The following is a 24,767-nucleotide window of genomic DNA, read 5'->3' as shown; positions in this document are numbered from 1 at the left end:
TTGACATTTAGATTTAATATGACTATGTTCCAACATGTAAAAGTAAAAAATGTCTTAAGGAAGGGGTGCCTTTAACAAAATTTTCACACAAAGGTGCACTGTGGGCTGGCAATGTGACTATAACATGATGCCCTGTGGATTCTACTGCCTAAGTAGTTATGAATCTGCATCTCCACCAACCCTCTCAGTATCTCCACTAACCCCTGGTTGGAGTCCCCAGCTTCCCCCACCTGGATGATTGTAATAGCCATTGCACGGGTCTCCCCCCAGTATTCCTAACCCCTCAGTAACAATGCAGACGGATCTCACAAACTGTTAGGGGCTGAACTGTGTCCCCCTAAAATTCATATGTTGAAGTTTTAACCCCCAGGACCTCAGAATGTGACTGTATTTGGAGACAGGGTCGTTAGAGAGGTGATTACATTAAAATTACATCATCACTATGGTCCCTAATCCAGCAAGAGGAGATTAGGACGCACAGAGGGATGACCACGTGTGAAGCCAAAGAGAGGCCTCTCCCTGCCGACACCTTGATCTTGGACTTCAGCCTCCAGAATCATGAGAAAGTATCAATACATTTCTGTTGCACCAGTCTGTAGTGTTTGATTATGGAAGTTCTAGCAGGTTAATGCAAAAACATAATGTTGAACAAAAGCGGTGAGTTAAAATAAGTGGATACGTGACGCCATTTAAATAAAGTTCAAAAACAGGCTAACGCAATCGACAGTGAGAGAAATCAGGATGTGTGGTTCATGGGAAGGAGGTACTACCAGGGTCTCTGGGACAAGGAATGCCCTGTTCCTGGATCTGAGTGTTGGTTACGTCAGTGGGGCCCCTTTGGGAAAATTCATTAAACTCCACACGGTTGATGTGTTCATTTTTTTGTACTATGGTAAACTTCCAGGAAACGGTTTATTTAAAAATGTATCTGAGGGCTTCCCTGGTGGGGCAGTGGTTGGGAGTCCGCCTGCCGATGCAGTGGACAGGGGTTCATGCCCCGGTCCAGGAAGATCCCACGTGCCGTGGAGCGACTGGGCCCGTGAGCCATGGCCGCCGAGCCTGCGCGTCCGGAGCTTGTGCTCCGCAACGGGAGAGGCCACAACAGTGAGAGGCCCGCGTACCGCAAAAAAAAAAAAAAAAAAAAAAAAAGTATCTGATATTGTATGACTCTGTTTATGTGAAATGTCCAGAATAGGCAAATCCCTGGAAACATAGAGTAGATTGGTGGTTACCAGGTGCTGGCGGGGAGGGGAGGATGGGGAGGGAATACTAATGGGTACCGGTTCTCCTTTGGAGTTGATGAAAATGTTCCAGAACTAGGTGGAGGTGATGGTTGCAAAACATTATGAATATACAAAATGCCTCTGAATTGTACACTTTAAAATGTTCAAAATGATGAATTATATATATATATATTTACATTTATATTTATTTATTTAATTTATTTATTTTTGGCTGCATTGGGTTTTCGTTGCTGCACGCGGGCTTTCTCCAGTTGCAGCGAGTGGGGGCTACTCTTCCTTGCGGTGCGCGTGCTTCTCATTGTGGTGGCTTCTCTTGTTGCAGAGCACGGGATATAGGCGCGCGGGCTTCAGTAGTTGTGGCGCATGGGCTCAGTAGTTGTGGCTCGCGGGCTCTAGAGCACAGGTTCAGTAGTTGTGGTGCACGGGCTTAGTTGCTCCGCAGCATGTGGTGTCTTACGGACTAGGGCTCGAACCCGTGTCCCCCGCCTTGGCAGGCGGATCCTTAACCACTGCGTCACCAGGGAAGCCCAATGTTATATATATTTTCCTATATTTAGTGAGAGCTGCCACTATAACACTGTCTTTGATGCCAAGGAGGATAGTTATGCTCTGAGTGCCCCAGGGAAAGTTTTCAGTAATGGGAGGTCAGGTTAAATGACAGAGGGGGTGCGGGGGTGGGGGCGGGGGACTGATTTAAGTTTCATAACAACTACATGCCACGTATGGTCCCTGACCTGAACAAAGTAAGGATAAATGGTGTTTAGGGCTGAAGAGTCGTGACATTTGTGATTTACTTTTAAACTTATTTAAAAACATATAGATGAAAGAAATAGGCTAAGATGTTATGGACAGTAAAATCTAAGTGATGTTACATGAGAGATCAATAGGCCAGTGGCTCTTAAACTTCAGTGCACAACAGGAAGGACACCTGGAGGGCTTGTGGGAATGCTGGTTCCTGGGCCCCCGAGTTTCTGGGGTGGGGTCCAAGAATTTGCATTGCTAACACACTCCTAAGTGATGCTTAGGTGCTAGTGGTGCTGATCTGGGGACCACCTTTTTATTTTTTATTTTTATTTTTTTTCGGTACGCGGGCCTCTCACTGTTGCGGAGCACAGGCTCCGACGCGCAGGCTCAGCGGCCATGGCTCACGGGCCCAGCGGCTCCGCGGCATGTGGGATCTTTCCGGACCGGGGCACGAACCCGTGTCCTCTGCATCAGCAGGCGGACTCTCAACCACTGCGCCACCAGGGAAGCCTAGGGGACCACCTTTTTAGAACTGCTGCATCAGACAACTGTCTTGACTTTTCTGTGGGTTTGAAAAATGTTCACAAAAAGTTAAAATTTCATAGCGTGGGTGGGAGGGGGTTCCTGAGGGAGCAGGGCCTGAGCGGACCTGGAGGGAGGAGGAGGGCGTGGGTGGGAAGATGCTGAGGAGAGCTTGTCTCTGACCTGGATCTTCCTAGGCTGAGCTTGAGTGCTGAGGGGAATGTGCTTCAGAGCTACCTGGGCTGCCCTCAAGGCCACTGGTGGGCAGCCTGTGTCCCTGGGGAGCACGTGGTAGAACCGGGCATGGGGGTGGGGAGGTTGGGATGCTCTAGCAGAGAAGCTGGCCCTGGGGAGCAGGGAGGACAGACAGGGAGCCTGGGAGGCCAGAGGCTGGCATTATCACAGGGTCCAGATTGGGGGGAGGGCTGAAGATGGGGAGGGGTCCTTGAGCAGAGGAGGCTGAAGAGGAGTTGGGAGGCCAGCTCAGGAACACAGGGCTGGACCCTGTTTGGGGACATGAGTGTTTTCCTCTTCAGTGGTGTATGTGTGTGTGCGGGGTGAGCATTCTGGGTGTGGCCACAGCTGGGCATCCTGGTGGAAGGTGGCTTGCAGTATGGGGGCAGTGTTTAGGCTGAACCGGGCTCCCATTTACTCAAATTTGGTTCCACGACCTCCTGAGGCACGGTCCTGGGCTGGCTGGGGGGAGCCACCTACTTACAGAAAAGCAGGTCCTTTGGCAAGTCAGTTTACCTCTCTGTGCCTCAGTTTCCTCATCTGAAAAAGGAGGATTATAAAAGCACCTACCTCCTGGGGTTACTGTCAGGGATTAATGAGTTCATACTCACTGTAAGTGAGTACGGGGAGTTAAAACTGAAGTACTTAGAACAGTGCTCGGCACATACTAAGTATCAGATAAATTTTAGCTACCATCATCACCATCATCATCACCATCACCATCACTATCATCACCATCATCATCCTCACCATCACCATCACCACTATCACCATCATCCTTATCATCATCATCACGATCACCATCACTATCATCATCACCATCACCATCATCATCATCATCATCACCGTCACCATCATCCTCACCATCACCATCATCATCACCATTATCACCACCATCACCATCATTGCCATCACCATCATCATCACCATCATCATCACCGTCACCATCATCCTCACCATCACCATCATCGCCATCGCCATCATCATCAGCATCACCATCACTATCATCACCATCATCATCCTCACCATCATCACCACCATCACCATCATCACCATCATCGCCATCACCATCACCATCATCCTCACCATCACCATCACCACTATCACCATCATCCTCATTATCATCACCATCACTGTCATCATTACCATTATCATCCTTACTACCATCATCACCATCACTGTCACCATCACCATCACCACCATCCTCCTCCTCATCACCATCATCATCAAGTCCCTGAGATGCTATATCCAGGCAGAACTATAAAGTGGTCCAGAGCATGGGCTCTGGATTCAGACTGCCTAGGGTTGTATCAACTGTCTAGCTGTGTAGCCTTGGACAAGTCATTGAACCTCTCTGAGCTTCCTTGGCTGTAATATAGGGGAAAGACAGAACCTACAGTGTGAGTTTGTTGGGAGCATTAAGTGATGTAGTGTATGGCAAGGCCTTAGTACACTGTACCTGGCACACAGCAACCTCAAAAAATGGTTACTGTCAGAGGGTGAGGGGAGAGCACAGGGCAAGGTGGGATGGTGCTGGGTGGGTGTGAGAGTGGGGACAGGCTGAGCAGAGACCTGAAGGAACAGAGGTCTCCATCCACATTCCTGGAGACAGGGAACCGCATTGTACCACAAAGGGAAGAGCATGTGCAAAGGCCCAGAGGCTGAATGGTGAAGTGCTAGATGGGGAGCTGAGGCTGGCAAGGCGAACAGGGGCTACTAGGGCAGAGCCTTTGTCCTGAGGGCGATGGGGAGCCATGGGAGAGGGGCCAAGTGTGGTGTGTGGGTTAGAAAGGCGCTACCTTCAAAAAGCCCCAGAGTCGGACCCCATCTCCACAGCCCAGTCCCCCACCCATCATCTGAGCCACCATCATCCCTTGCCTGGATCACTGCAGTAGCCTTCTACACAATCTGATCTCCGCTCAAAACCCAGAGGGATCCTTTCAGATTGTACCACATCCCAGCCCAGAGCCCAAGTCCCTCCAGAGGCCCATGAGGTCTCCACGATCAGGGCCCTGTTTCTTTTGAACCTAATTCCCTTCCCCTTTCACTCTGTTCCAGCCACCCCAGCCTTCTTACTTGCCCTGGAACACACCAGGGATGTTCCTGCCTCAGGGTCTTCGCACGTGCTGTCCCTTTCCTGGTATGCTCTTCCTCAGACATCCACAGGGCTCCTTCCCTCACCTCTCTCAGGTCTCTGCTCAAATGTCATCTCCTCAGTGAGGCCTTCCCTGACACCTTACCTAAAATACCAACCCTCCCCCAGCATGCCCTCCGCAGCACTTATCACCTTCGAACACACCATATTGTTTGTAAAAATCGGGGTAAAATTCATATCACTTAAAATGAACCATTTTAAAGTGTGCAATTCACTGGCATTCAGTACATTCATGATGTCGTGCAACCACCACCTCTAATTAGTTCCAGAACTTTTCATCACCCTGGAAGGAAACCCGGTACCTATTAGCAGTCTCTCCCCATCGCCCCCCACCAGCCCCTGGCACCCACTAATCTGCCTTCTGGCTCTGTGCATTTGCCCGTTCTGGATATGTCACAGCAATGGAATGATACCACAGGTTGCCTTTTGTGTCTGGCTCCTGTCACTCAGCACTGTGTCTTCAAGGCTCCTCCACTTGGTAGCATCATACCGTATCATTCGTCTCTTTATTTTGGCCTGCCCACTGGAACACGAGCTCCATGAAGACAGAGAATTTTGTCTGCTTTGTACTGATGGGTCTCTGGGGCCTGGCGCACAGTTGGCACTCAGTAAATGCATACTGGTGTTGATTGCATCCAGCTCCGGGGTCCACTTCTCTCTGTTCGGTCTGGGCCTGGTCTCCCCAACACCAACGGCTCCCCTCCCACCCCGCTCCCCTCCCCTGCAGATCTGGTTGTGAAGGAACCTCCTATGGTTGGGCCTCCTTTTGGGGGGCTGGGTCTGCCGGGGGTGCAGGGTGCGCAGCACATAGGCGGCTGCCCCAGTCACGAAGGCATACAGCTCCCGGGGGCCGGGCTCGGAGATTCCAGAGGCTGACGGGCCCCGGGGTGCATGGCCAGGGTGATCTGGAGTAGCTCCCCCCAAATCTTTGAGGGGCAAGGAGCAGCCAGGGCTGTAGGTTCAGGGCTGGGGGGTGGGGGACAGGAAGAGAGATGGGCTTTGGGAGGGTGGGTGGGCTCTGCAGGGAAAGGCCCTCCCCGGGCTGGCAGAGGCAGGGCCTGGGCAATTAGAACATCCCTGAGGTTTGAGGCACCGGTAGGTGGGGGTCTGATATAGGAAGGCAAGGGGGCAGGGAGGGGAGGGGTCTTTCTGTGTGTCCCCCAAGGGCCCAATTAGCACATAGTTGGACCTGCGATCTGGGACAGTGCAGTGTAGGTGGGGGGCCAGAGAAAAGCTCCTGGAGATGGCCAATTAAGGGGACAAAGCCCTCATTAGGGAAGCAGGCCAGGAGCAGAGTCAACCGCAGCGATAGCAGTGATTAGCGTGGAGGAGCCATGATTGCAGGCTAGTGGAGGGGCGGTGGGAGGCTTGGGTGCCGGCTGGGAAGGAGGGGAGGTGGCCCCCAGGGGGCATGCTGGGAGCCCCCGCTGTGGGCAGACATTCCCACATCCATCCACCCACCTCCAGACCCACTTGCCCGTGCCTCCTTGCCTCCCTCTGCTCCAGGCCTGGCGTCCCAGGGAAACAGCCTCAGAGAGCAGCTTGCCAGTGCCCGAGGTCTTCCAGCCTGCAGGAGGGGCTGGCTTCGGGGGGGGAGGGTTGACCCCCAAACCCTGCGTTTCATCTCATACCCGAGCTTCTGAGTGAGCAGGGGAGGGGGGGGACACCTGTGGTATGGGCCTCGCTGCTCAGGTGGGTGACATGGGTGACAGCCAGGCTGTGGCAGGAGCGGAAAAGAAAACATGGGCATGGTTCCCCCCAAGGCATTTCACTGGGGGACTTGGGGGCCCTTGTGTTTCCGGGGGGCTGGGACGTGGCAGGGAGGAGGGGCTGGCTCCTGGGGCTGGGAGTGGGGTCCTCTTGCCTCTGGAGGGTGTTGGCCAGAGTGGGGGAACCTGGTCTCCGCTGGTGCGGGAAGGAGGGAGTGTCTCAGTGTTTGCTCTGAGAAGACTGCATTGGGGGTTTGTGTCGGGAGGTATATGAGCGTCCTGCGGATGCCCTAACACATTGTCGCAAACCTAGTGGCTTAAAACCATGCACAGGGTCTTCCCTGGTGGCACAGTGTTTAAGAATCCAGCTGCCAGTGCAGGGGAAACAGGTTCGAGCCCTGGTCCGGGAAGATCCCACTTGCCTGTGCGCCACAACTACTGAGCCTGCGCTCTAGAGCCCACGAGCCACAACTACTGAAGCCCACACGCCTAGAGCCCATGCGCTGCAAAGAGAAGCCACCGCAATGAGAAGCCTGTGCACCACAATGAAGTGTAGCCCCTGCTCGCCGCAACTAGAGAAAACCTGCGCACGGCAACAAAGACCCAGCGCAGCCATAAATAAATAAATAAATAAATTTTTAAAAACCCCAAAACCATGCACAGGGACTCTCTCGCAGTTCTGGGGATCAGAAGTCCAAGATGGGTCCCACGGGCTAAAGTCAAGGTGTTGCTTCTGGCAGCTCTAGAGGGAATCTGTTCCCATGCCTTTTCTGGCTTCTAGAGGTCTCCCAAATTCCTTGCCTTGTGGCCCCCTCCTCCGTCTTTAAAGTGCATCGCCCTGCCCTCTGCCTCTATTGCCCCATCTCCTTCTGGCCCCGACCCTCCTGTCTCCCTCTTATAAGGACTCACTGCATAATCCAGGATCATCTCCCCCTCTGAAGATCCTTAACTCCACCACACCTACAAAGTCCCTTTCGCCCCAAGTCGCACAGTTGCAGTTTCTGCAGGTTAGGACGTCGGCGTCTTTGAGGCGGGGCACAGAGGGAGAGGCTTGGCCCCAGTGATGGCTCCTCCCAGGCTCCCCTCAAGGCCACGTTAACTGGGCCAGTGGTTGCAGCCACTGAGGCTGAGCCTGGGGCTGCCTCCGGCGCCCCCAGCACGCAGGCAGGGAGAGAGACACAGAACAGCGAGAGCTTCCCCCAGGGTTCCCCAGTGCCTGATATGCTGCACCTCGGTGAGGCCGCCTGCCCCTGGGCACTCACAGGAAGGCATCAGTGTCCCTATTTCCCGAAGGAGAAACTGAGGTCCGGGCACACAGTCACCCAAAGTCACAGGCAGCTGTGCTGGGGGATTTAACCCACATGGGGGAAAAAACCCTTAGGAGGGAAACTAAGAACTTTGTAAAAGCTCTCATAGTTGTTAAATACTAAAGTATATTATTTCTAAGATCTATTATAAATAACCTTTTTGTCCTCCAAATGACCTTGATAAAATTATCAGCAGCAAATTATAAAAGACTCTGGCTCAAGAAGAGAATATACATAGGAGTCCTTCCTCCTACCCCCGGCCAGGCGGCTTGTGGGATCTTAGTTCCCTGACCAGGGATTGAACCTGCACCCTCAGCAGTGAAAGCACGAAGTCTTAATCACTGGACCGCCAGGGAATTCCCAACATAGGAGTCCTTTTGTTTATATATATATATATATATATATATATATATATATTTTGTTTGTTTGTTTGTTTGTTTGGCTGCACCAGGTCTTAGTTGCGGCATGCAGCATCTAGGTCCTTGACCAGGGATCGAACCCGGGCCCCCTTCATTGGGAGCGCAGATATTTAGCCACTTCCACCAGGGAAGTCCCAAGGAGTCCTTTTGAAATGAGAGCTATCAAATGGGATATAGTGTAATGTTAGGGAATAATTTTTAAAAAAACAAAACAAAACTCCTTGCCACCACTTGGGAGATCCTGTGTCCTGATTCCATCTTCCATTACCTCACTGGTAAAACTGGGATAAGAAGGTAGCGCAGAGGGGAAATTCTCCAAGCTCACACAGCGAGGAAGTGGCAAGGCCGGGGTCTGAACTTGAGATAGCATAGGCCCGAGATCAGGCCTTTGCTTCCCAGACCCGCGCACCATCCAGCAATGCCAAAGGCAGCATCGGCACAGCGGTGGCATCCCGGTGGGCAGTGGCCGTGGCAGAGGCCCAGCCAGGTGCAGGGCTCAGGGTGGGGACCACCAGGCAGAGGTTGCCAGAGGTCCAGTCCCTTGGGAGTGTATTGTGAGCTGCAATCAGTGAGGCCAGTAGCAGCGGGTGGACCAGACGTCAAGGACCACCCATGCGCCTCACCACAGCTGAGGACAGGGCAGCGTGGACACAGGTGTGGGGACGTGACGGGCCCCCTGTGCTCCGCCCCCGGCCCCTGTGACTCTCCGTCTGTCTGTGACTCTCACCAGCTCTGGTGTTGTCTCTCCGTCCCCCTTGCTCTCTCCTCCTCTGCCCCCTGGCTCTCCTGCCCCTCACTGGGTTGTCTGCAGCCCTCTCCTCTTCACTGTGTCTCTGATGACGCCTCCCACCACTCGTGTGCTTCTGGCTTCTCTCACCGTCTCTGTCCCTTTCACCACCTCTCGAGTGTCTCTCAGACTTTGACTGCCTCTCTGTCTTGGTCTGGGCAGACTCGTGTGTGTGTGTGTGTGTGTGTGTGTGTGTGTGTGACCGTGTGTCCCCTGGACATACGTGTAGTGTTGTGGGTTGGCATGGAAGGTTTCCTGTCCTGTTGCTCTCAGGCCCAGAGGGGAGGGCCCAGGGTCCCTTGGCAAGAGGCTAGGAGGGAGGTCTCTGGAGGATTGGAGGTCAGGACAGGCAGGGGGCCACCCCTGCATGGCTGGGGCATGACCTTTGCTAACCCAGCTCCAGGAGTGGGCTCATCCAAGCCATCAGAAGCCAAGGGCAACATCTGCTGGCCAGCTCTGTCCCAGCGCCAGACCAGCCTGGAATACACTGGGGGCCACCGGCCGGCCGGCAGGGTCTGGCCTGGGGATGTTCCACCAGGGGGCGCCAACGTCCCAGGCTGGTGCTGGGACTCCCCGCTGGAGTGTCCTCAAGGTGTGGCCCCCACTTTTGAGCCCTTCTCCCCCTGTTTTCGATCTTGATAAGAGTTGCTCACAGGTCAGGGCTGGCTTCATCTGATGTTTGTTGAGGACCTGCACTTGCAGGTATGAGAAGGTATTCACAGGCTCCTTTCTCCTATCCCAGCCCTTGGAATTGGGGGTAGGTGGGGCGCATGTAATCATTCAACAAACATTTATGGGGACTTCCCTGGTGGTCCAGCGGTTACAACTCTGCGCTCCCAATGCAGGGGGTCGGGGTTAGATCCCTGATCAAGGAACTAGATCCCGCGTGCCGCAACTAAAAGATGCCGCATGCCACAACTAAAAAAAAAATAAGAGATCCTACATGCCGCAACGAAAGATCCCGCTCGCTCAGGGAAGATCCTGCGTGCCGCAACTAAGGCCCAGCGCAGCCAAATGAATAAATTTTTTTTAAAAAAAAGCATTTATGGAGCACCTGCTGTGTGCAGAAGCTGCGGATGCAGTGGTGAGCAAGATAAGCACCGTCTGTCCCTGTAGGAGTCTGGGAGGGAGACGTCTGTAAACAAGAAATTATGGTTCTGGATGTGCTGTGAGGATGCTGAGACTGGACAGTAAGTTGGAGGCCGGATGGGGCAGGGGTGCTACTTCAGTTGGAGAGGCCCTCTTTGAGAAGGTTATAATTGTCTTGCAACCTTAATGGAAGAGCTAGCAGCCAGGAGCTTCCCAGTCAGAGGGCACAGCAGGTGCAACGGCCCTGAGGCAGGAGCAAGCTTGAAGGGAGTGAGAGAGGGAGAGCGATGAGAGGAGGTGAAGTCAGAGAAGTGGATGGGGGCCAGACCTGCGGGGCTTTGTAGGCTAGGCAGAAGTTGGGTTATGAGGGCAAGAGTGATGGGGAGCCATGGAGGGTTTGGGACAGAGGTAGTTCCCGGAGCTCAGGGCCCTGCCCCAAACCTCCTTTGCAGGCCTCGCTGACCCTGCCCCTACATCCCTCTCCAGTGTGTGTGGGGGGGAAACTGAGGTGACAGGGCCAGGCTGGGAGCCCAAACAAGGCTTGTCCCTCCTTGCCTCCACCCTGCTATGCTGCAGCACTCTCTTCACCCAGTCCAAGAGGGACTTTGTTCCCCATAAAATTTATTGTAAAAATGTACAGGTGGCAGGTTCCTCGTGTCCCCAGCCCATAACTCAGAGGGGCCAACACTGTCGTATTTGTCTTACATCTTTTCTTCTGAGAAGAGTGATGGACTGAATTGTGTCTTCCCAAACTCATGTGTTGAAGTCCTAACCACCATACCTCAGAATGTGACTGTATTCACAGATAAGGTCTTTAAAGAGGTAATTAAATTAAAATGAGGTCAGTAGAGTGAGCCCTACTCCTATATGACTAGTGTCCCTACAAGAAGAGGAAATTTGGACACAGACAGGTGCAGAGGGGAGACCATGTGAGGACACAGGGAGAAGGTGGCCATCTGCAAGCCAAGAAGAGAGGGCTCAGGAGAAACCAACCCTGCTAACACCTTGATCTTGGACTTCCAGCCTCCAGAATAGTGAGAAAATAACTTTACGTTGTTTAAGCCACCCAGCCTGTGGCACTTTGTTATGGCAGCCCAAGCAAACCAACACAAGAAGTGTATTTGTTATCTGTGCTGCATAACAAATTACCACAAACACAGTGGTGTAAAACAACGTGCATTAATTTTCTCACAGTCCCCGTGGGTCAGGAGTCCAGGCACCACAGCTGAGCTGGGTCCTTAGCTCAGGGTTTCACAAGGCTGCAATCAAGGTGCAGGCTGAGGTCAGGGTCCTCTTCCAAGCTCGCATGGCAGAATTCATTTCCTTGCATCTGTAGAACCCTTGGAGGCTGGTGTCTTCAAGGCCAGCAGGAGAATCACTGATATTCCACTGCTCTGACCTCTAGACCCAGCTTTAAAGATCTTGCCTGATTTGATCAGGCCCACCCAGGAAAATCTTCTTGTATTAGTCAGGGTTCTCCAGAGAAACAGAACCAATAGGCTCTATCTTTATCTATCTATTTATCTATCAGTCTATCTAGAGAGATTATATATATTACATATAGAAAGAAATCTAGGAAATTCCCTGGTGGTCCAGTGGTTAGGACTCCGCGCTTTCACTGCTGAGGGCCTGGGTTCCATTCCTGGTTGGGGAATTAAGATCCCGCCTGCCACGCAGCCAAAAAAACAAAAAACAAACAGAGGGGTCTGTTTTCCCCACACAGATGGGACCCTGTGAACTGTCCTCCTCCAGGGAGTCTGCCCTAGTTTCCCCCCAGGCTGGGTGAGGGGTCTCCTCTGGCTCCCATGCCCTGGGCAGCCTCCATGGGCTTCTGACGTGCATGTGAGACTCGCTAGATAGGCCTTGGTTGGAGCTGGACCCTGGGGCTGGAGACCCCGGCCTTACCCCCAGTTAAGTCCCTTCCTGGTTGCAGGAATCACTTCCAGCTCTGTGCCTGGCCAAGAACCTTCAGAGAGCCTTTATTTACTGCCCCGCCAACCCCAGTGAACTGAGGATGATGCCCCTTCCATGTGGAGAGGCCTGGCAGGGCAGGGCAGGCTCGGGCACCCCATGAGAACCCCTAGAGATGCTGGAAAGGAGCATCCTCAGTCTGTGGGAGGCACAGCCTGGCCCCTTGTTTCCTTCTTCCTGGGACAGCTGACAGCTGTGACTTGGGGACTTCTCTTGCCTGCCCCCTACCCTCCCCCACACTTAAAGTGTATCTCTGCTCTTTTTACTCCACTTATGTGAAAAAGGATATTTTATTTTATTATTTATTTATTTTTTTATTGGAGTAGAGTTGCGTTACACTGCTGTGTCAGTTGCTGCTGTACAGCACAGTGAATCAGCCAGACGTATACATATATCCCCTCTTTTCTGGATTTCCTTCCCATTTAGGTCACCACAGAGCACTGAGTACAGTTCCCTGTGCTCTACAGTAGGTTCTCATTAGTTCTCTATTTTATACATAGTAGTGTGTATATGTCAGTCCCAGTCTCCCAGTTCATCCCACCACCACACCCCACTTTCCCCCTTGTTATCCATACGTTTGGTCTCTACGTCTGTAGGATATTTTATTTTTAGTCTCTGGCCTTGGGAGTCCTGTTTGCCCCAGCCACCTCCTCTGGGGGGTTGGGTGAGGGCTGCTCCAGGGAGAGGTGTCCCCAACCCCAATCCTCTCTTCTCCAGTGAGTGCAGGCTGTGCTGTCACCAAGGTTTGGACTGAGTGGCCAAAACCAGAATCGAATGTCCACACAGCAGGACAACCCCCACTTCTAGAGGGAAGGGAGGCTGGCCGAAAGGCTCAGGTGTCTGGGGTCCAGGAGCACTGGTGGGGGCACGGTGAGTGGGACCCGAGCCCCCTCCACACTCTGTAATCAGAGTGGGCAGGGCCCAGACTCTGGTCCTGGATGAGCCACTTTGGAGCTGGAGTGCCCCAGAAGCCTGGCACACGTCCCCCACTACCTGGAGTGTGGCTGGTAGGGATGGGTGAGGGAGAGTGGAGAAGAGGGAAGGGCCAGGCTCCCCAATTCCTACCAGGGTTTCTCCTCTCCTTCGACTACTTCCTTGGGATGGGGGTGCAGACCTTGCCAATCCTTTTGGCTGGGTTGGGGGTAAATGCAGAGACACCCCCACGTGCACACAGGGCTTGTGGGACGTGAGTGACAAACTTGGGCCCAGGGAAGTGCTGGGTAGGTAGTCTTGGCCACCTTCAAAGACTGCAGTGCCCACTCCCATCCCTGTCCCCCATGGGAAGAATGGTTCACCTGGCTGGCAAGGCAGGGGGCTCAGAGGGACTGGGGCTGGATGGGATGCCTGATCTAGTGGGAGGGGTTGGGAAAAGTACCTGGGGCGGGGTGTTGTTGGCCAGAAATAAGAATGCCTGGGGGGACTTCCCTGCCCGTCCAGTGGTTAAGACTCTGCGCTTCCACTGCTGGGGGCGTGGGTTCAATCCCTGGTGTTTGATCCCCGATCAGGGAACTAAGATCCCGCGTGCTGTGTGGCGCGGCCAAAAAAAAAGGATGCCTGGGGACTGGACAGGCGTATGTCCAGATGTTTGCTTAGTCCCACATCAAGCCTTCACCCACTGCCCCAGCTCTAGACATGCCCCCACGCCCATCTCTCCTGCTGTATTTTTTCTCTGAGACGCTTAGCAGCACATAGCATGGGATACGTGTTATTTATTTATTTATTTATTTAATTTATTTATTTTTAACATCTTTATTGGGGTATAATTGCTTTACAATGGTGTGTTAGTTTCTGCTTTATAACAAAGTGAATCAGCTATACATATACATATGTCCCCATATCTCCTCCCTCTTGCGTCTCCCTCCCACCCTCCCTATCCCACCCGCCCAGGCGGTCACATAGCACTGAGCCGATATCCCTGTGCCATGCGGCTGCTTCCCACTAGCTATCTACCTTACGTTTGTTAGTGTGTATATGTCCATGACCCTCTCTCGCCCTGTCACAGCTCACCCTTCCCCCTCCCCATATCCTCAAGTCCGTTCTCCAGTAGGTCTGTGTCTTTATTCCTGTCTTACCCCTAGGTTCTTCATGACATTTTTTTTTCTTCTTAAATTCCATACATATGTGTTAGCATACGGTATTTGTCTTTTTCTTTCTGACTTACTTCACTCTGTATGACAGACTCTAGGTCTATCCACCTCATTACAAATAGCTCAATTTCGTTTCTTTTTATGGCTGAGTAATATTCCATTGTATATATGTGCCACATCTTCTTTATCCATTCATCCGATGATGGGCACTTAGGTTGTTTCCATCTCCGGGCTATTGTAAATAGAGCTGCAATGAACATTTTGGTACATGACTCTTTTTGAATTTTGCTCTTCTCAGGGTATATGCCCAGTAATGGGATTGCTGGGTCATATGGTAGTTCTATTTGTAGTTTTTTAAGGAACCTCCATACTGTTCTCCATAGTGGCTGAACCAATTCACATTCCCACCAGCAGTGCAAGAGTGTTCCCTTTTCTCCACATCCTCTCCAGCATTTATTGTTTCTAGATTTTTTGATGATGGCCATTCTGACTGGTGTGAGATGATATCTCATTGTAGTTTTTTGTTGTTGTTGTTGTTGTTGTTTTTTCATTGTAGTTTTGATTTGCATTTCTCTAATGATTAACGATGTTGAGCATTCTTTCATGTGTTTGTTGGCAGTCTGTATATCTTCTTTGGAGAAATGTCTATTTAGGTCTTCTGCCCATTTTTGGATTGGGTTGTTTGTTTTTATGTTATTGAGCTGTATGAGCTGCTTGTAAATTTTGGAGATTAATCCTTTGTCAGTTGCTTCATTTGCAAATATTTTCTCCCATTCTGAGGGTTGTCTTTTTGTCTTGTTTATGGTTTCCTTTGCTGTGCAAAAGCTTTGAAGTTTCATTAGGTCCCATTTGTTTATTTTTGTTTTTATTTCCATTACTCTAGGAGGTGGGTCAGAAAGGATCTTGCTGTGATTTATGTCATAGAGTGTTCTGCCTGTGTTTTCCTCTAAGAGTTTTATAGTGTCTGGCCTTACATTTAGGTCTTTAATCCATTTTGAGCTTATTTTTGTGTATGGTGTTAGGGAGTGATCTAATCTCATACTTTTACATGTACCTGTCCAGTTTTCCCAGCACCACTTATTGAAGAGGCTGTCCTTTCTCCACTGTACATTCCTGCTACCTTTATCAAAGATATGGTGTCCATATGTGCGTGGGTTTATCGCTGGGCTTTCTATCCTGTTCCATTGATCTATCTTTCTGTGTGTGCGCATAGCATGGGATGCGTGTTATTTATTATGTCTTGTTTATTGCCACCCTTCACCCCCTGTAGATTTTGTAAACTCACTGGGACCGAACTTTTGTTGCCCCCTCCCAACCCCCGTTGCTATATCCCAGCTCCTAGGGCAAGATCTGGTGAGGGTCCTGGGTAAGGACTGAGAGTCTGGACACTACAGAATCTGGACTGGGTGCCTCTGATAACTTTCTATGATATCTGTGTCAGCTGCAGAGGACTCCACATACAAGGCTCCGTGAGAGGTCCAGCTCAGGGATGGATGGGGGAACAACTCCTCTTCCCGGCCGTGTCCCTGGAAAGCCAGACACGGTGTTAGCGTCCCATCACTCACACCACAGGGCTGTCCCTGCTGTCTTGAAAATGAGCCTGTCAAATCTGCACTTTTGTTTTCCTCCCCAGAGGCACCAGGCCTCGAGAGCGGGAGCCAGTTGCTCATAAGGGATCCTCCCTCCATCCCCAAGCCTCTGTTAGCGACCAGAGCCTGATGTGTTGCGAAGCCTTGGATACAGACCCCAGGGGGCAGGGCCTGCAGGTCTCTCCTCTTCCTAGCTTTCCCCTCTTTACTCCTTAACAGCTCAGAACTCTCCTCAGGTGTCCCTCCCCCACCCCACCCCCGCCCCGCCGCCCCCAGTGCCTCTGGCAGCTTCGTTTCTGGCAGGGGAGGTGAAAGCTGAAGTGAGAGGAACGTTTGGGTTGAGCTGGAAGCCAAGGGTTTTATATGCATGAATTCACTGCAGATTTCATAAAGACCCTGCCGGGCAGGGACAGGTCCAACAACTCAGATCACGCCTGAGTCCCAGCCTGCCTGGGGCAGGGACAGGTCCAACAACTCAGATCACGCCTGAGTCCCAGCCTGCCTGGGGGCCTTGGGAAACTGTATGGGAGGCTGTAAAAATTCCCTCATTCAACAGAGTGCCGTCTGCTTCTGATTAAGCCCCTTGTTGGTTGTTGGGGACACCTGGGTGGCAAAGTCAGACCCCATCCGTCTGTCCTAGAACAGAGATGAGTGCCGCTGAGCATATAATGGGACCCCACCTAGCATAGGGGCTTTCCGGTAGTTGAGAAGGGGCGCGGTAAGGGTAGCTGTCAGGCTGAAGAGGGTTGCCTTGGAATAGTGGTTCTCAACCAGGGGACCTGCAGCCAGGTCTGGAGACGGCTGTCATAACGTGTGGTGGAGGGGAGCCGGGTGGCGAGGAGGGCTGTTGGCCTCTAGTGGGTTAGGGTTAGGCCACTATGCTGCTAGCCACCCTACAAGGCACAAGACAGCCCCCACAGTAAAGAAAGACCCGCCCAAATGTCACCAGTGCCATGGTTGAGAAACTAGTTGGATGACTCGCAGAAAAGTCAGTTTGACTTAGAGGCCGCGGCTGGTGAGAGCTGAACATGGAAGGAGGGAGAGGGGATTCAGGACAGCCCCGTTTTCCCCTAAGCCCCCAGGCTGCGAAGAAGGCAGGGGTCCCTGGTGCCCTGGGCAGCCCCCTGCATAGCAGGGCCCAGTTTCCGCTACAGCCGCACTAGCGAGAATGCAACAGACGCCCGGGAACCGCAAGCACGTGGTACCTTTGCGGGGCAGGAAGCACTGCGGGCCTCAGTTTCCCCAACGGGAGAAAAAATGGGAGCCCCGAGGGCCTGGTCGTGGGGCCAGGCCAGGAGTGACCACATCCCTGGTGGGCGACGCCTGCTCGGGAACCGCGCCGCGGGAGAGGATTCTACCACAGACGAGAGGGAGTCGATGCTAATAAAGGGGAACGTGCGACCCTGCATCCCAACCCAGCTTTCCCCGGCCTTAGGCCGACCCCCGCGACCGCCGCAAGGCCCGAGTGGTCGGGGTCCCGACAGTACTACAACTCCCAAGATGCCTCGCGCCGCCTGCGCCAGGAAGGGCCGCCACAGCCGGCGGCCAATGGGGGGTACGGAGGCGGGGCCTCTGCGCACGTGGCGTCCTGACGCACTGACGGCGACGTCGGGGTTTGTGTGCGCGAGAGGCCGCCGATAAAGGTTGGGTGCCTCGCGCCGGGGGCCGTTGGGAGGGAGCGTGCCCCCGCCCCCTCCCCGGCCCCCACTCCTACACCGCCGCTGCAGGGGCCCCGCCTTCCCATCGATCCCCGCGGGAAGGCCCTGGGTCTCCCCAGCTCATTCCCCGGTCGGGGCCGCAGGTGAGAGACCGGAGGGAGGGGGTGGGGGAGGGACCGGAGGGCGGAGACGTTGGGGAAACGGCGAACGTGAAACCGGAAGGGATGCCTTAAAGGGAAGGGCGCTACTTCACCTCCGACTTTTGTCCGCCGGGCCGGTTCGACTCTTTAAAGGGCAAGGGGCTGCTTTTTAAAGGGGCGGGGCAGGTTGTGCAGTTTATAAAGAGCTTCCCGCTTCCATCACCCCCCCGCCTCCCACCCCCCGAGAATAAATTGTCTCTTTAAAGGCCGGTGACAGTGTCCCAGGTACTGAAAGAAAAGCTTCTGAATCCTAGTGGCTTCAAAGCAGTCCCTAGTTTAGCTCAGAGAAGGTGAAGATGGTTGTGCAGGAGCAGGATCCTCTTAAAGGGGAAGTCGGGCCTGATTGGAAGGGTGTGGCCCGGCCTTTTGAAGAGGGTGCTCTTTACCAGATAAGATGGGTCCCGGCTCTTTCAGAGCACGGATGTCTCCTGTTTAAGGAATGCCGGCCTTCTGAAAGACACGTGCAGCTTCCTGGGATAGCCTCTTAAAAGGATTTGCTTATATTTTAAAGGGGACGCTCATCTTTTTAAAGGGAATCTTTACGGCTTGTGCAAAGGGATGCCCAGCTTTCTTTCATTCAAGATATGTTCACTGAGTACTCACTCAGTGCCAGATATTATTCTAGGCGCTGGGATGCAACAGTGAACAAGATGCCACTAGCATCTAGTGGACCGAGGCCGGGGATACTGCTAACCAACTTGCAATGCAGGAAACAGCCCCCTGTCCAGCTCCAATATCAACAGTGCTGATGCTGGGAAACTCTGATTATAAAGTAGGTTAGAAGGTGATAAGCCCTATGAAGAGAAAAAATAAGTCAAGGAAAGAGAATGCGGCATGCTGGGAGGGGTTGCAGAGTTAGGTAGGGTGGTCAGGGAATAATTCCCCAAGATGACATTTCAGCAAAGACTTGGAGGTGAGGGAGGGAGCTTACTGGATATTGGAGGAAAGAGGGTACTAGGCAGGGGCCTGTGTGGGCCCCCAGGTGGGAGTGGGCATGCCTGACCCGGCCCTGTGACCATGGTGCTCTGAGGGTTGGAGAGGCTAGCAGGACAGTCAGGGAGGGAAGGAAGCCATAAGCCGTGGGAAGTCTGAAGGTTCTTGTAAGGGGTTCGTTTTCTGCTCTCAAATGGGAGCAGTGGAAGGCTTTAGCACAGAGGAATGAAATGGTCTGTCTGTGTTGGCAGTTTCCATTCAGCCTCTGTGTTGGGAACAGACTGGGGTTAGGAAGAGTAAGGGTGGAAACTAGGAGAGCTGTCAGAGGCTGTTGCAGTTGCCCAGGAGGGAGATGTTGGTGCCCTAGGAAAAGGTGGTAATGGGGGACTTGGTGGGAAGTGGCCAGATTCCAAGGATGCTCCTGCTCGAATAGGGGAATCGGCTGACAGACTGGTCATAGAGAGTGAGAGAAAAAGAGGAGGTGAGGATGCCCTGGGACTTTTGGCCTGAGCAAGAATAAAGGTGTTTTTGGAGATGGAGCAGACTGGGAGTGAAAGAGATATTTGTGGGGGACAGAGAGGGGAGAGAGCAGGAGCAAAAACTGGACTTAGGTTTTGGGCATGTTAAGTTTGAGTTGTCCATTAGGCATCCAAATGGCATAGTCTAGCAGGGGTGTAGGTTTCAAAGGACAGGTATCAAGTGGAGATCAATTTTGGAATTGTCCAATTTATAGATTGTGAAGTCCCAGGAGTGGGTGGGGGCTTCCAGGGAGAGTGTGGATACAGAATAGGAGGGTTGACAGAGCCCTGGACTCTCCTACATTCACAAGTAGGACTAGCACCCGAAACTGAGAAGGGTGGCAGGTGAGGAGCGCGGTATCCCAGAAGCCAAGGGGACTGGTTTAAGGAGAGAGAGAATAAGGCGTCCATTGACCACTGAGCAGAGACCACTGGCTTTAGCAACTAGGAGGCCATGAGTGGAGGGGGCTGGGGGAGGATCTGATTGACAGGGTTTGAGATGGGAAAGAGCATGTATTGATGGCACTTTTAAGTTGCTTTGCTGCAAGGAGACAGAGAGAAATGAGGCCATAGCTGGAGGAGGAAGTGGGGCGAAGGGTTTTTGTTTTTTTAAAGATGGGAGGGCTTCCCTGGTGGCACAGTGGTTAAGAATCCGCCTGCCAATGCAAGGGACATGGGTTCGAGCCCTGGTCCAGGAAGATCCCACATGCTGCGGAGCAACTAAGCCCATGTGCCACAACTACTGAGCCTGTGCTCTAGGGCCTGCGAGCCACAACTACTGAGCCTACGTGCCACAACTACTGAAGCCCATGCGCTCTAGCACGCCTAGAGCCCGTGCTCCACAACAAGAGAAGGCACCGCAATGAGAGTACCGCACACCGCAACGAAGAGTAGCCCCTGCTCGCCACAACTAGAGAAAGCCCGTGCACAGCAATGAAGACCTAACGCAGCCAAAAAAATTTTTTTAAAAGTTACAAAGATGGGAGACCTGGCTTGTGGGTACACTGATGGGAACGGTCCAGGAGATGAGGAGAATCACTGTAGGTGGGAAGTCAGAGCCTTTAGGCCCAGAAGTAGGCAGGTGGGAGGGGGTAGTGCAGGGTTTCTCAACCTCAGCACCACTGGCATTTTGAACTGATTGTTCTTTGCTGTTTGGGGTTGGGGGTGGTGCTGTAGTGTGCATCGTAGGACGTTGAGCAGCATCCCTGGCCTCTGCCCACTAGATGCCAGGGGCACCTGCTCCTCCAGTCGACAGCCAGATAACCAGAACAGTCTCCAGGCATTGCCACATGTCTGCTGGGGTGGAGGGCGTGGTGATGGTGGTCGAGGGAGCTTCCACTGCCCCATTGAGAGCCACCAGTGTAGTTGTTGGAAGATGGGAATGTTCTCTTCTGGTTGCTTTTATTTTCTCAGCGACAAGATCAATGGCAGGGTCACCTGCTAAGAGCAAGAGGGGATAGGAGAGAGATTTGAGGCAAGTATCACCTGGTGGGGTGGGTGAGTGGACCAGAGAAATGCAGCAGGAGCAGTGCAGGGTGTTGGGGAGGGAGCTTTGAGATCCTTGGGCATGAATGCAAAAGGAGGCTGAGGCCAGCCAGTTTCCAGTCACCAGCAGCATCTGTGCTGTATAAGGGGGGCAGTGAGGGTGTGGATGAGGGGGCGGAGGATGCAGAGCCCACAGGATCAATGGGTGGTAGATATGGTTGAACCTAGGGGTTCTGGGTTAGGGTCCCAAGAGGGAGTGGCGGAGCAGGATGAGTGGCGGTGGAGAGCGGATGCTCACAGAGGCTTTGTCTGTAGTGAAAGGTTTGGGGGATGGCAGCGGAAGCGGGTATTGAGGCAGGATGGGGAGGAGGTCTTTAGAGGGACCAGAGGATCCAAAGCGCGTGCTAGAGACCCCAGCCTTCTTCAAAGACACTGCCTGTCTCTAGAGGGGCTGAACATAGCCGGAAAGGCAGCACCTGGCCTCATAAAGGCCACGTCCAGTGGTCCAGCCTCCTGGAGGAGATGGCTGGCATGGTGGTGGTGGGGGGTAACCAGCTCTTCCCAATTTGCCATAAGTTTCCCTTTTAGCACCCAAAGCCTTCCATCGTGGGAAGCCTCTCCAGCCAGAGCTGACCTGGACTCTAGGAAGCCGTAATCCTAAGGGATGTGTCCCATGCCTCTTACAGGGCCAGCCCATGGGTTTGGGGTTGAGATAACCCGGTGTGTGGGCGGAGGTGGGGGGACCACCCGCCCTCGCCTGACCCAGAATCCCTCCTCAGGTGTGATGGTCGGCTCCCACGCGGACATGGCGCCGGCCTCTACCGCAGAGGGGGCCGGGGAAAAGCCGGGCCCCGCAGCTCCTGCCCCCACGGCCCAGTATGAGTGTGGGGAGTGCGGCAAGTCCTTCCGCTGGTCGTCCCGGCTCCTGCACCACCAGCGCACGCACACGGGCGAGCGTCCCTACAAGTGCCCCGACTGCCCCAAGGCCTTCAAGGGCTCCTCGGCCCTGCTTTACCACCAGCGGGGCCACACGGGCGAGCGGCCCTACCAGTGCCCCGACTGCCCCAAGGCCTTCAAGCGCTCGTCGCTGTTGCAGATCCACCGCAGTGTGCACACTGGCCTGCGGGCCTTCACCTGCGGCCAGTGCGGCCTGGCCTTCAAGTGGTCGTCCCACTACCAGTACCACCTGCGCCAGCACACGGGCGAGCGGCCCTACCCCTGCCCAGACTGCCCCAAGGCCTTCAAGAACTCGTCCAGCCTGCGGCGCCACCGGCATGTGCACACGGGTGAGCGGCCCTACACCTGCGGCGTGTGCGGCAAGAGCTTCACGCAGAGCACCAACCTGCGGCAGCACCAGCGCGTGCACACGGGCGAGCGGCCCTTCCGCTGCCCGCTCTGCCCCAAGACCTTCACACACTCGTCCAACCTGCTGCTGCACCAGCGCACCCACGGCAGCGCCGCCGCCCCCGCCGCGGGCGCCGCCCCCGCCCCTCCGCCGCGGGAGCCCGGCGGCAAGGTCTTGGTCTCAGAGACCTACCTACAGCGGCCCCTCCAACCCCCCAGCCCGCCGGCGCCCCCGCCGCCCGCGCCCCCGCCCGTGGTGCCCGAGCTCTTTCTGGCCGCGGCCGAGACCACGGTGGAGCTGGTGTACCGCTGCGACGGCTGCGAGCTAGGCTTCGGTAGCGAGGAGTTGCTCTTGGAGCACCAGCCCTGTCCCGGGCCGGAGGCGCCGCCCCCGCCCGCGGACGCGCCCTCGGAGCCGCGGAAGGCCGACCCTCCCCCGCCGCCCTCACTGTCCCCGCCGTCCCCCCTGCCGCAGCCCCCTCCCGCCGCCTCTGCCCCTGGCTTCGCCTGCCTCCCCTGCGGGAAGTCCTTCCGGACGGTGGCCGGCCTCTCCCGCCACCAGCACAGCCACGGGGCGGCCGGCGGGCAGGCGTTCCGCTGCGGCAGCTGTGACGGCGCCTTCCCGCAGCTGGCCAGCCTCCTGGCGCACCAGCAGTGCCACGTGGAGGAGGCAGCGGCCGGGCGCCCGCCCCCCCAGGCCGAGGCTGCCGAAGTCACCTGTCCCCAGGAGCCGCTCGCCCCCGTCCCCGCCCCGCCCGCGCCCGCGCCCGCCCCGGCTTCCGCGGAGCGACCCTACAAATGCGGCGAGTGCGGCAAGGCCTTCAAGGGCTCATCGGGGCTGCGCTACCACCTGCGGGACCACACGGGCGAACGGCCCTACCAGTGCGGCGAGTGTGGCAAGGCCTTCAAGCGCTCGTCGCTGCTGGCCATCCACCAGCGCGTGCACACCGGCCTACGGGCCTTCACCTGCGGCCAGTGCGGCCTTACCTTCAAGTGGTCGTCGCACTACCAGTACCACCTGCGGCTGCACTCGGGCGAGCGGCCCTACGCTTGCGGGGAGTGCGGCAAAGCCTTCCGCAACACGTCGTGCTTGCGGCGCCACCGGCACGTGCACACGGGCGAGCGGCCCCACTCCTGCGGCGTGTGCGGCAAGAGTTTCGCCCAGACCTCCAACCTGCGGCAGCACCAGCGCGTGCACACGGGCGAGCGGCCCTTCCGCTGCCCGCTCTGCCCCAAGACCTTCACACACTCGTCCAACCTGCTGCTGCACCAGCGCACGCACTCGGCCGAGCGCCCCTTTGCCTGCCCCATCTGCGGCCGCAGCTTTGTCATGGCCGCCTACCTGCAGCGGCACCTGAGGACGCATGCCCCGGCCAATGCCGCTTCTGGCCCCGCAGCCCCCGGCGCCGGCCCCCAGCCCCCTGCCCCACTGGCTGCCGCCCCAGCCCCGTCCGCCACCCAAGATGTCCACGTTCTACCCCACCTCCAGGCCACGCTCTCCCTAGAGGTGGCAGGAGTCACGGCCCAGGCCCCGCCCCCTGGCCCAGCAGCCCCCAACTCCCAGACGTTTCTCCTGGTGCAGACTGCTCAGGGCCTCCAGCTGATCCCCAGCAGCGTCCAGCCCCCCACACCCCCGCCTCCCCCCGCCCCCCCCAAGCTCATCTTGCTGCCCTCCTCCAGTACTGGTGGTGGGGGCAGCGGTGCAAGGCAGGGCCCACGGGCAGTGGGGAAAGCTGGGCAGGGGGCTGGAGTAGTCTGGCTGCCAGGCCCTGGGGGGCTAGGGGTGCAGGGAGGGAGCAACACCGGGGCCAGCGCGGGAGCGCAGAGCCTCATAGTTCTGCAGAATGTGGGGGCTGGGGAGGCAGGGCCACAGGAAGTGAGCGGGGTCCAGCTCCAACCCCTTCGGCCAGCCCCGGAACTGACCACGGTCCAGCTCCAGCCGGCCCCAGAGGTGACCACGGTCCAGCTCCAGCCGGCCCAGGAGGTGACCACGGTACAGCTCCAGCCTGTAACGGGTCAGCTGTCCAATTCCAGTGGGGGAGCCGTCACCACTGAGGCGCCTAATCTGCTGGTGGTTCAGAGTGGGGCAGCGGAGGAGTTGCTGGCGGACCCCGGCCCGGGGGAGACCGGTGACGGTGAGGCCAGCACTGGTGTGGTCCAGGATGTGCTCTTTGAGACGCTGCAGACGGAGGAGGGGCTGCAGAGTGTCCTGGTGCTGAGCGGGGCTGATGGGGAGCAGACCCAGCTGTGTGTGCAGGAGGTAGAGACCTTACCCTCGGGGCTGGCTGAGCCGCCAACCCCTGGCCCAACGGGACAGAAACTGCTCATTATCCGCAGTGCCCCGGCCACCGAGCTGCTGGAGAATGGCAGCGTTGGGGGAGGCGCCGCTGCGCTGCAGCTGCTGGCCCCACCACCACCTGGCCCAGGCTCTGCTCCCGCGGGCGTCCCTGCGGCTCCTGCCTCCCAGATGGTACAAGTGGTCCCTGCAGGAGCTGCACCTGGGGGCATGACCCCACAGGGCCTACCCTCCATCCAGTTTGTCCAGACTCTGCCCGCAGTCCAGCTGGTGCACACGTTTTGAGTAGAACCACTGGTACCCCTTCCCGCCCCACACAGAGACCCCGACTCACTGTCAGCCTGGGCTGGGCTGAGCTGGGGGGAGGGGAACTGCAGGCTGGGCTTGCTAATAAAGACCAGAATCTCCGCTCCTGTGTTCTGTTTTATTTGTGGTTTGGGAGATCACTGTCATGGCCATAGCCACCACTTGGGAAC

At 55.4% G+C, this 24,767-nt stretch overlaps 1 protein-coding gene across 1 annotated transcript; it reads left to right on the top strand.

The window, feature by feature from the left end:
* Positions 1 to 16,179: 16,179 nt before the first annotated feature.
* ZNF628 (zinc finger protein 628) lies at positions 16,180 to 24,738 on the top strand. Its single transcript, XM_060288397.2, has 2 exons — positions 16,180 to 17,658; positions 21,431 to 24,738. The coding sequence occupies exon 2, from the start codon at positions 21,436 to 21,438 to the stop codon at positions 24,574 to 24,576; it is 3,141 nt and encodes a 1,046-aa protein (XP_060144380.1). The 5' UTR covers positions 16,180 to 17,658; positions 21,431 to 21,435; the 3' UTR covers positions 24,577 to 24,738.
* The last annotated feature ends 29 nt before the right edge of the window (positions 24,739 to 24,767 follow it).

Source organism: Globicephala melas, chromosome 19 (genome assembly GCF_963455315.2).
Source record: "Globicephala melas chromosome 19, mGloMel1.2, whole genome shotgun sequence".
NCBI classification, from domain to species: Eukaryota; Metazoa; Chordata; class Mammalia; order Artiodactyla; family Delphinidae; genus Globicephala; species Globicephala melas.
This window is presented reverse-complemented; position numbering and strand designations above follow the sequence as displayed.